The 12,839-nt window shown below is 32.0% G+C and overlaps 2 protein-coding genes across 2 annotated transcripts; one reads left to right on the top strand and one right to left on the bottom strand.

Annotated features, from left to right (window-relative positions):
• Window positions 1-4,723: 4,723 nt before the first annotated feature.
• On the top strand, window positions 4,724-5,706 carry LOC104766111 (VQ motif-containing protein 22). The gene has a single exon (XM_010489927.3). It carries the CDS (start codon window positions 4,886-4,888, stop codon window positions 5,519-5,521), a length of 636 nt encoding a protein of 211 aa, XP_010488229.2. The 5' UTR covers window positions 4,724-4,885; the 3' UTR covers window positions 5,522-5,706.
• A 2,970-nt stretch (window positions 5,707-8,676) lies between these two features.
• LOC104766110 (pentatricopeptide repeat-containing protein At3g22150, chloroplastic) lies at window positions 8,677-11,736 on the bottom strand. Its single transcript, XM_087501741.1, has one exon. The coding sequence runs from the start codon at window positions 11,580-11,582 to the stop codon at window positions 9,108-9,110; it is 2,475 nt and encodes an 824-aa protein (XP_087357867.1). The 5' UTR covers window positions 11,583-11,736; the 3' UTR covers window positions 8,677-9,107.
• Between the last annotated feature and the right edge of the window lie 1,103 nt (window positions 11,737-12,839).

Below are 12,839 nucleotides of genomic sequence, written 5' to 3'. Positions count from 1 at the left end.
TCTTGTGATGGTATATCTTGATCCCCTAATCAATATAATTCTTAACCTCAACCACTAGATTAAGCTTTGCATGAACTCATAAACCCTTACTAAATGAAATCTAAATCTAATCAAACCGTAAACATTGAATTCTAAATCCAAATCCATGTCTTAAATTTTGTTGGAACGCATAATCCAAACCAAGTCAAAGGAGACAGGAATTTCCAAACTTCAATCTCGACGGTTGAGGTGTCGTTAATTTAAGAACTGGTTCATTAAGTGGTACTCAAGCACTCTCTAATTAGCAGTTGTACTAGCCCATTTCCATAATAATAGAGTATTACTATTATACATTTCAATTCCTATTGATTCTTGATCTTAAATCCTTCTTTTTAATCATCAATTGAAAAACACACAAATATACTTATAATGTAAGTATATACACAACTTTTGTACACAATAAAAACATACACAACTATCTCTAACAAGGTGGCACAAGTTTGGTGTCATTGTGTAGAGAAAAAAAACATAAATTTGGGCTAAAAACAAAAATACAACAAATTCCAGCCATCTCATAGATGGAAGATTTGATCAATGTGTTACATACCTACGTATGAGTCGGTAATTTTCTTAGTTAGAATTTGTATTTTGTCTCATTTCAACATGAGTTAGAATATCTACTACTGACTAAAAGCTCTATCTCTCTCTAATCTCTATATATACAGTTAGTTCACGCACAGCTTGCGAAATAATACTGTTTGAAGTTTGGCGACTACTTTGGATGTATCGACAAGTTTGGTGCACTAACTAGGGCACTAAAGAAATGGGGAGGTCAATGTGTCTACGTAAAAAATTGGACGAAAATATGCAATTGAAACAAGTTGACAGAGAATGACTCCATCCTATGCGAAATTCTTTGAGACAATGACAAACTCGTTTATGCAATCAAGATTCACATCATCCCTGATGGAGATCATACCTAACTATGTTTCAGATTTGTAAGGATCAAACTCTACTATGTTTCAGCTAAGATAAGATTAAAGAGTTTTGATATAGACTACAATAACCACCTCTATATTCAATTTTAAAAATTCCGGTTTAGAAAACAAACCGGGAAATCACACTAAACACAATACGTTACTTTGAATTATTGGCCTTGAATTATTGGTAAAGAGTTTTAATGGACCAAAAAAATTCAGTCTAGTAGGAGTAGAATAAACTCGTTTTCGATTATAAATCCAAATTGTTTAACGGAATAATCCAAGGGATTTTAGTAATCAATCTGTCGTAGCCACTACATATACCAGCTTAATTTTATTTTTTCCTTCTTCTCGACATGTAGCTATCATTTTTTCATCACCAATTCAAACAAGCAACTTTATGATTTCATAATTAGAATAAATTCAGCCGCATCGGTGGAGAAAATATTTATGTAAAAAAAAGTCCAGTTTCAGTAAATATCTGCGGTATTTTGTAAACAATAACAGAAATGTGGTTTCTTACAAATCTTCAAAAAATTGTCATACTTGGTAAATAACAAAAGTTCTGAGCTTAGGTCAAAAAAACAAACTAAAACCGATCGTGCAAATTAAACCTAACCTTTTGTTGGTGTTAAGATTACAAACAAAACTAATTATGGATCATAATCTATTTGATTACTGATTACTAATTATGATTACTTGATTTGGATGCACCTTTTATTAATGTATTGAACAAGGTAATGCTTTATCCATCAGATTCCACGCTTCTATATATAAACTAGCTCAATCTGAACTGTTGAAGCTAGTTTTTTCCGTTGCGATTGCAACCGTTAATTTTTTTTTTTGTGTGTGTAATGAATATTGTGAAGACAAGACATCATCGCATAATCATATTTATGATATATTTTTTAGTGATTGTTTAGTTTGTTTTGTTGAAAAACAGGCATGTGATAATGTGATAAACGAAACAGTTTTAAATGTTTTTAAATCATGAATGAGCGTTAAGATGAATATTTAGAATGATATTTTTATTTTTCTAATAGAATCTTCATTTCATTAACAAAATTATGACCTCCATGATTCACTTTTTTGGCTCTGCTAGCTGAAAAGAATTACAAGTTTAATGAGTTTTTTTTATTTTCAAAACACTTAATCATATATATTTAGATATAATTCTTATAAGCAAACGAAGAGTTGGAATAATCATAACATTTGTTTTCACATCGTATATAATTTACGACAATTCATTTATTTTAAATATATATTTTTAATAAAAAGTAAAATAAAATTTGATATTAATCATCATTTAATTTAGATACATAATCCCAATATTAGAAGAAAACAAAACTCATAAGAATGTGTATTTGATAAACTCACACTGAGTTCATTTCATCATTCATATTATCTAAAATCTTGAGAATCAAATCAAACTCTATTTTGATAGGAATTTATTTTATTTTATCTATAATTCACTAAAATAATTAATTAATTTCATTACTCAAACTATATAAAAATATACTAGTATTTTCAAAAAATATAAGAAAATATAACCTACAGTTTTAACCTACAGTTTTATAATTTCCCATGTCCTGCTCTTTTTCTTTTATTTCACAACTATTGTATTATGAGGTGTTATTGGTTTGTTATATAAATAGAATATTAATAACTTTAGATGTTATGTATAATTTTTTGTTATTCAATCAAGACTTTGTTAAACTCTGTTTGGTGTTATTAGTTTGTGATTTGTAAAAAATCATTTAAATAGGATAATTCAGAATTTTATAAAGTAAATAAAAGTTTTGTGTTATTCAACAAAAAAATATATATAATTGTTAATAAATTCAATTATTATGTTATTAGTTTATGATTTTATATGCTTTTCTTCATAAAATAAAATGATAAAAAATTATTATTAAAATACAGATTGGTTGGGATACTTTACAAAATTATAGAAAAACCAATCAACAAGAAATTTGGAGAAGAGTCCTAATACGTGATTTAAATGGCTTTTTACAGCAAAGATCCCATTGTACAACAAGCTTATGTGTAGCAAATTGGCTCAGGACCGGGCTACCCCAATTACCAAAACATCATCAACAACAAAAATTCAGATTCATATTCAAAAAACATCATCCCAAAATAAGTAAATTAAAAAATCTAAAGGCTCGCATTAAAAAAGAACAAACCTTCCTCTCTGAGTTAAGGCGTTGGACGCTCGCCGTCAATCCCTGATAAGGGCAGAGGATGGTGCAGGTGTCTCACCACAATATTTCTCCTAAATCTTGAAGATTTGTCATAGTTTCCATAGTAAAACCAACCCCCAAAAATTTTAAACCTCTCTAGCAGATTTTTAAATTTTTTCACTTATTCGCTTTCTCTGATTTTATTGAAGTGATCAAAATTGTTTAAATTTGAATCTAATAAAAGTAAGGGTAAAAATTACAATATTTTCAAATTTATAAGAGTAAGCTACCGCTCTATCCCATATTTTTTTTTAATTTTTTTTTTTCAGTACAGTGTAATTACTAATTGTTACAAAACTTAATTTTACAATTTTAGTACATAACAAATATGCATGGAAAGGGAAAATATGCTCTCCTTCTTTAACTATCTATTATATATATTTGATAGATGCTTCTACCAAAAGAGTATATATATTTGATAGATGCAGAATTTGTAACTAAGAAAGAGGACAAAGATTAAGTAGTTCCTATTATACGTATAACCTATCACCACGACGTCAAATCAGATTATGGTTTTCTTTGAAATTTCTCATTAGCTTCCTCTTCCGTCGTCTCTTAATTCAAAAGTCACCTACCCAATCAATTAATTATATATATACTGCGTAAATGATACTTGTCAATTATGCAAACACTAGTAGTAATTTCCTTAGTTTATCATCACAGTGGATTTAAAGAATCATTATCTTAACTACTCAATCTCCCCATAAGAGGGTTAAGAAAAACATATATCATACTATACGTACTTGTACCTCATACGACATATCTTGAATTTCCTACGAAACTTAATATTAGAGACACTTTTCTTTACATGGTTACATTTTAACCATTATTAGCTGCAAGTTCTTGAAACTTTATTCTATAGTGATCTTATAAGTTATAACGTCTTGACTATCATAGAAATTATTTCTTAATAATCGGCTAATCATTTTCTCTGATTAAAAACAGTCTATGTACACTTCCCATATGTTATGGGTTGAACGAAACATTCAGTGTATCATATTTTATTTACGTCGATCGATATTTAAATACTATACACATGTATATTATAGTTTAAAACAAATGTCATGTAAACCATTATTATTATCGTACGACAGTCGTTATTTTTAATTCATGCCATATAATACGGCTACTACACTAACTCACTAAGCATATTAAGTATCTAGTGTGCTATATAAAACGGCTACTACACTATTTAGCACTAACCAGGCAAGAGGCAACGTGATTATGAATATCTTTAACGTTTCGTTTGGAAATCTATGCCGTCACCTTTGTGACGATTATATAAAGAGAGGGACTTGTTAAGTATTTAATAAAAGAATAATACACACAGTGAAATGGGCCAATGTCGTCAACTTGTTGAGAAAGTAGCCAATACCAAACTAAACTCTAGTTTATTGGTAAAATTCAACTATTGTAATTGTAACTTCGTATGGTCAATTAGTATTACTTTTTCTATTTATGATATTATCGAATCATATCAAACCATATTAATAAAAGTACCTAAGGAATTACAACTTTTTTTTTGTTTTTGAAATTTTAGGAGGAATGAAATGTAAAGCCAAACAAATCCACGTGTAATTAGAAAAATAAACGGTCATGATTGATTTAGAATAGTCTTCCTTTGACTAAGTCTTAATAAAAAAACACAATCAAATAAATATATAAAGAACTAAACGAAGGCAAATGCTTTTTTCTTTCTTACAATCCTTGAGAGTCTTGTCTTTAGACACAGAAATGGCTAACCCCAACGAGTGGTCTCAGTTCTACAACACCAACCAAACCTTCTTCACAACTTCCACCACTGTTTCAACCGCTGTCACAACCACCACCACCGGTAGTGATACCACCTCTATAGACTCTCGTCTGAGTCCAGAGACCGGCCGTGTAACCAAGCCAGCACGTAGAAGATCAAGAGCCTCACGTAGAACACCAACAACGCTTCTCAACACCGACACTTCCAACTTCCGCGCCATGGTTCAGCAATACACTGGCGGTCCATCAGCTATGGCTTTCGGGTCTGGTAATACTACTTCTGGTTTCAGCCTCACTTCTTCGTCTGATCCATCCGCTGGATCTTCTCAACAAGTTCCTTGGCAATACAATTTCCAGCCTCACGCGCCGCTGCAACAGCAGCCGCAACGGCCTTACATGTTCTCGTTGAACAACGTGAACCCTATGGTCGGGTATAGTAACATGAACAACCCTAATACGGTTGTTTCGGGTATGTTTGGGACGGTGGATGGTTCTAGTGGAGGAGGTTCTGCTCCGTCGTCTAAGGAGGCTACGAATAGTAATACTTCTTCGTCGAGGTTGCAATGAGAAAACGATTGGATTCTTTTTGAACTTTTTTCTTCCCTTTTTTTTTGGGTTTTCGCATAAAGGCAGAAATGTTAGGTACTGACTTTCTTTGTCATAGAATGAAAACTTTGACTTTTTTTTGTATATTAAGTTTTTTTTTTCTTTCATATTTGAGATTTATCTTTATCTTAGGCTTTTAGCATAAATCTGAAGTTGCATATATACTTGCAATTCAAATTGCAAATTGTCACATAGAAAAGAAAAAAAAATTCCAAACAAATCCATACATCTTAAATTTGAAGGAAAAAAAATTATCATTTATTAATGGATTTCATATACTTTTATTAGACTTAATTAGTTCAAATAAAATTAAAACAATATGCTCGAATGCCAATATTATGAATTATCACATATACCAAAATACAAATATTTTCACGTGTAAAGTTCTCACGTGCATGTGTAAAGAAGCTAGAATTCTCAAGTTTCTTGGTCAAAGAATGCATATAAAACGTGCATAGAATGGAGAAAATAGCCAACTAGCTTAACTCCAACATTTGGATATATAGTATATATTCGAACATGAAACCAATGTTGGATGTAACTTTACCAAATTAGCGCAATAATTGAGAATATGAATCTTTATAATTTATTTTTCTTATGGCTCTTAATAAATAGTTTCATATCATCATATCATATGACTTGTCGAAAGGAGAAAACAGTGGATAGCCGTTTCCTTTACACAATTTGATCGGCTTCAAATTTTAAAACTTGTTTGCCTTTTAATATTTTTATATTAAGATTATAATTGAAATATAGTAACGGATAACTTTCTTAAAGACCAGAATAAATCTAAAACAATAAAATATGGAGAAAAGAGTCTCATTGGATCATATAGAGACCCGAACTTGCCTTTCGTTCGGAAACAAAGAGAATAGTGTTTTGGTGAAGGTAGGCTACCAACATGCCTAGATTCTTACGTTATCGTTTTTTTCCTATTTTCTTTCCAATCCGTCGCGTTAATATTAATTGTGATTGTAATTTGTAATTATGACTTAGACGGGTCTTTGACGTAGATCGATCGATGTAATATAGACTTTGGCTAATATACCAAAGCCTCGCATTCACAAGAGATAACTTATAGCTGTAGTATGTCTTTAGATTTTTTTTTTTTTTTTTTTTTTTTTTTTTTTTTTTTGTTGGCATTTCTTTAGATTTTAGATTCTTACGATAAATCCTTATTTTTAATGAAAAAGAATAATTTATCATGCCGTAGGCGTGTTTCTTTTAAACCAAAAACAAAAACAAAAACAAATCTTATTATATAAAAGGGAATATTACATTGACGATTGTGACAAATATGAGTGAGAAATGGTTTGGGAAGAGGGGATGAATCTAAAACACATTGTGGGTCCAATTTATATTCTGCCTAACAGTGAAATTTCACTTCTTTTTTATTTTCTTAATATACATTTTTTAGTTCAATCACCACTTAGTAAGAGCAAGTCCAATGGAAAAATACAATTTTGAGACTCTTATATATATATATATATATTTTTATATTAACTTGTGTACTTTTTTTAAATAAGAACTTTTAGAAGATTAACTAAAATTATCCTTCTCCAATAGTAAAACTTTAGTTGGGGTTTTTATTTTTGAAAAAAAAAATATTTTTTTAAGTAGAACATAATTAGTTTAAATATTTTAGATTTTATAAAAATGGGAAATTATTGCATTTCATAAATTTTTAAACATACAAAACATAAAAGCATATTAAAAATAGAAATACAAATTAAAATAGAAAAAAAAATTAGTTGTAATCTTGAATTGTGCCAAATTAATTTTTGCCAAATATTCTCAGCCAAATCAGCTTTCAAATGTTGATGCAAAATAAATAAAAAATTATACTAAACGGTTCGTCTAACCCTTAAGTGACACATCACAACCTCTTATACACTATTCAGACAGTTCTTATTAATTACACAATTTTTTATATGTTTTTTCTTTCTTTTTCCTTCAAATCTGAGCTTAAAACCTACTTTGGAGGTGGTCTAAGTTATTTACTATACAAAACATTTAAAGATGCTTTAGAATCTTTATCTTTATAGATTCTAATGTTATATACTTATATATATAATTAAGTTCTATCTCTCCACATCATATATGTTAGTTAATGTTTTTCAAATGGTTTAGTGAATCCCGTAAAATAAATTTAATTCTAAATATTCTTAGAAATAGAAATTTCATAAATTCTCAAATCTCAATAATAACAATGTTTTTATAAATCAAGTTACATATGTCTTACACGTATATTTAGTTTATAAATATTTTGAAGTTACGAATTTTGTTTTACTAGATAGTGACCCACGGTTTAGCGTGAGAAAATATTTACGTAAATTTAGATTTGTGTGTTACAAAATAATAGTAGAAATTTCTTTATTCTATATATTTTATAAAATTATATATTTAATTTACTTAATTTCATACTCCGATTTTGACCCGTAGCGAATACTACTATTTTGGTTTGGTTTGGGTGCAATATCAAATTTGTTAATTATAAATTTGGTAAAGTTTTTTTATAAAAACCCAACAAAACATGTATAGACCCGTGATCTTGTATTACATATTATATGAACATAAATATATATTTTTTAAGTATAAGTTTTAGATTTGGCCAAAAATTTCTGTTTGTATATATATTTAATATGATTATTTAATGAAAATAAAGCAGGTAACGAATATTAGCTCTAGTTTTTTTTTACATGAAATTTTAGATAAACATCACATTTTTTTTTTTGTCATCTGATAAAAAAACGAAATAACAGTAAGAGTTCAAAGACACCAAGAAGCAAGGAAACAAAACACTTGATACTGAATTCAATCGACTCTCCAAGTGGAACAAAAAGAACCGAGCCAAAAACAGAGCCAAACGGAAGCCAGGAGTCTGGTACCAACCTTCGCCGACCCTCCTCTACCCTTACCAAGACCCAAACAATCTAATGACCCATATCAAACCACACTTGATCATGCAACCAAGATGGGCCTCCAAGTGATAAATACGACTGGAACCTGCCGTCTCTTTTAACACTTTTAGCAATCGCTACAGCCACCTGATTCGCTGATCCAGCCACTTGATGACATTCCCAGTATTCAAAGCGCGATAAACATCACATTTATGATTTGTTTTAATTATGAAAATAAAAATAATTATACCAGTAAAGTTTTACAAGTGAAGAGGCCTAGAATGAAGATGAGAGAAAGTAAACTACAATGATGTTGGTTTAAATATCCATCTTTGTTTCCCCCAGTTTCTCCTCTGCCGTCTTCATGATCGGCTTGTAATACAATCAGTATTATACCAAAGACAAAACTGCACAGTGTGTCTGTCTGGTTGAATATTACAGGGTTCGGATCCAGACATGGCTAATGGTGTTAGAAAATTTGCAGAAGACAATGATGAACAAGAGTGTTTATGACTAAAGATTTGCTTCAATGTCACCAACAAAGAGCTTCAGAAAGCAAAGAAATGAGAATTTTGGGCCGCTTACTCACTTTTAATCATCTCTTGCTTTGATTTCCATGTGTCTGTGAGAGTTACTGGCATTCTTTTTCACTCATCCAATTCTAAACTTGGAGTTACATTTGGCAATGTCGTCAGAAACGAATCGCCTCTCATATCTTTAGCCAAACCGTCGATTACATCATATATCTCACCAGACTGAGGATGCTCTTGATCTTTAGACATAAAACAGTTTACATAACCTGCAACCTCAATATCACTACGACCAACTTCTTTCCTTAAACCCTTTTCTCTCATTCCTCTCCTCACCCTATCAACGCTCTTCCAATTTTGTTCCTCAGCATACATATTCGAGAGCAAAACCTGATACCCGGAAAAGTTCCTTCCTTTATCTAATTCAGCTAACCTCTCTGAAACAGTTTCAGCAAGCTCAAGCTCACCGTGCAGTCTACAAGCCCCAAGAAGTGAACCCCATAGCTCAGCTATGTTTCCTTCTTCACCAAGTTCTTTAACAAACTCATAGGCTTCATTAACCCGTCCAACTCTTCCCAACATGTCTGTAATGCAGCAATAGTGCTCACTTGAGGGCTGAATGTTATAAAGGTCTCTCATTTCCTCGAATATTTTGAGACCTTCGTCCACTAGACCTGAGTAGCTGCAAGCTGATAACACTGCAACAAAGGTGATAGCGTCGGGTTTGATTCCCGAATCTTGCATTGAGCAAAATAGCGAGATAGCTCTCTCTCCCATCCCATGTTGACCGTACCCCAATATCATTGTGGTGTATGTCACAGAGTTTCTCTCTTTCGTTTGAGAAAACATGTTTTCTGCGTACTTTATCGCTCCTGACTTTGAATACATATCAACTAACGCAGAAGCGACAAATACGTTATCATCCAAGTATTGCCTAATAGAAAAACCATGGAGCTGTTTACCTAAGTCAACACTACCTATTTGGCTACAAGCAGGGAGAATTGATGCCACAGTTACAGCATTGGGTTGAATACTCTGTTCTAACATCCTCCTGAACACAACAAATGTTTCCTCTGTGAGTCCATTCTGTGTGAACCCCGAAATCATAGAATTCCAGGTAGCTTGGTCTCTTTCAGCATAACCACTTCTTTCAAAAAGTTTCTGTGATATCCTAATTAGACCTGCCTTAGCATACATGTCAATAAGGTAGCTGTTCATTCCCTCGAACTGAATTCCATGCCTGATAAGAAAACCATGAGTCTGCTTCCCGATCTCCTTGTTTCTAAGATTTGATGCAGCTGAAAGCAAACACGTCACAGTTATGTAATCAATCTTAAACCCTTGCTTCTGCATCTCGTAAACCAGCATCAATCCTTCATCATCTAGGCCATTTTGGACAAATGCAGAGATCATACTGTTCCACGATACAACATCTCTCTCTCGCATTGAATGAAAGACTCCAAACGACTCGTGCACAGAACCACACCTTGAGTACATCACCATCAACGAATTAAATATCACAACCGGTAGCTCTCGGAATTTTTTGCTTACAAAACCATGAAACTGCCTGCCTAGTTCCACTTGCTGCAGTGCTGAAACTGCACTCGCTGCTAAAAGGAACGTTACTTCATCAGACACTATCTCTTTCGATCCTACTGCTTCAAGAAAAAGCTCAATACTTTCAACAAGGCAATCGTTCTGAACATAGACCCCTATCATTGTATTCCACACCTCAATGTTTCTCTCAACACAAGAATCAAACACTCTCCGTGATGATTCAAAATCACCAAGCTCAGCATACATAGAGATAGCTGAACTAACCACAAACAAGTCCTTAACATATTCATCTCCCAATTTAAGCATCAAACCATAAAAAACATTAGCTTTCTTGATACTTTTAGAAGTCGACACCGCAGGGAAAACATTGACAAAGCTAACTGGACTCGGCTTTATCTCCATTCTCATCATTATAGAGAACTGCCTACATGCTTCAGCATTTCTCCCTGTTCTCACGTACCAAGAAATCAAAGTATTCCAAGCCACAACGTTCTTCCTACGCATACTATCGAAAACTTTACGGACCACATCATACTCATAAGAATCCAATTCACTACCAGGACCGTTCAAGCAAGAAACATACATATTCATCAGAGAGTTATGCACAACCCTGCTTGAGTTCTGTAAACAACGGATCAAATGACAATGCACAGCTTTACCAGCTTCCAAGTTCTTAGTCTCAGCACACGCCTTGAGTGTAGAAGAGTAAGTGTAAGGATCACATTTGGTGAAAGGTGCAGTCTTTTTCATCCGGGAATAGAAAAGAAGAGCTTCGTGTGGCAGATTGTTGCAAATAAACCCGATGATGATGGTGTTCCAAAGAACAGTTGTTGGTTTAGGAATTGCGTCGAACAGTTGGCGTGCGAGTTTTGGGTTCCCATCTTGACAGATTTTGCTGAGACGGGAACGGATTGAAGGTGTTTGAGGAGTGAGGGTTGGTGGAGAAAAGGTTGAAGAAGGACGGGTTTGATTTTGTGACGGAGATTGTAATGATAGTGGCGGAGGTGGTGGTAGAGGTAGAGCTGATCCAGCCATTAACAAGGAGATGATGAAGAAGAAGGAAAAAAAAAGAGCCTTTACCGGCTCTGTTCTCTCTATCTATATGTTTATCATCTTTTAAGGTTCAGTGATAACTGATAAGAGTTTGTTTTGTCTTTTTCTTTTTTTTAATCTCTCTTTACAAATATTTCTCTTATATTATCCGGAAAATATCAAATCTTGAAGTAATTTAATTGTATATATGCATACTTGCACAAAAAAAAATTGGTAGAGACAGAAAAAAACCAGTGTATACAAAATATGATGGCAAAAGATTTATTGTCACTGAAAATTCATAAATTGATAAAAAAAAACATATTATTATTACGAAACTAAATTTACTCAACCAAACACGCATACAAATTAAAGTTTTTTTTTATGTATTTAGGAAAAAGATAACTTTTATTATATGTTCAATACTAATTTAACTAAGTGTGTTTATACTTCGACGAGTAAAAATTTCAGGTAAAACGTAAAAATCGTTGGTCATAGTTGCATTTGAGAAAGAACCATATACTAAACGTAGATGTGATTATAAACGTTAAATGTCATATGTGATTATTATACTAAAACAATATTCAACGTTACTTTTAATTTAAGACTGAAATTTTCAAATCTGTATTCCTAAATCCTACTAACTGTCGTGTCTAATTTCAACTGTTCAAGTAAAGCTTTCTTCTATCTCTAGAGAACTTGTTTATCTATTTGATTGAATTTACAAGACTAAAAAAGAAAGTAAAAAGACCATAAGGAAAAAAGAAGAAGCTCTGTCCTCTATTTTGGGCCTCTGGAATAGCGGCGTATCTAAAGCCATAAATTACAATATTAATGGGCTTTAAGTTGCTTCCTTTTGTCAACGGCCTAATAGCTAGGTTGCTTTAACTTCTTTGATTCGACCATTTAAAAATAAGACTGTTTTCAAAGGGAAGCTTTTAACGCTAACAAAATTTCGTAACTACAATAAGATCAGTAAATTTTAAAAATAATCACATAAATTATTAGATGTTAACTAAAAGTCTAAAACATCATTAACTATCACGGCATGAGTTCATTTTGTTAGTGTCTGTTGATACATATGTGATATGTCATGATGTTAAAGCAAAAAAGTTTTGTCTCATATCCAAAACGACGACTAGTTTTTGCCGTATATATAGATATAGTATATGTATATATATATATATATATATATATATATATCAAAGCAATGTTGTTTTTAGTTGGTGGATTTTACTAAAATGTATGGGTTGTTATAAT

The sequence above is a fragment of the Camelina sativa genome, chromosome 19 (genome assembly GCF_030686135.1).
Source record: "Camelina sativa cultivar CO46 ecotype springtype chromosome 19, ASM3068613v1".
NCBI lineage: Eukaryota > Viridiplantae > Streptophyta > Magnoliopsida > Brassicales > Brassicaceae > Camelina > Camelina sativa.
Note: the sequence above shows the minus strand (reverse complement) of the source record. Positions and strands in the feature narration are given on the sequence as shown.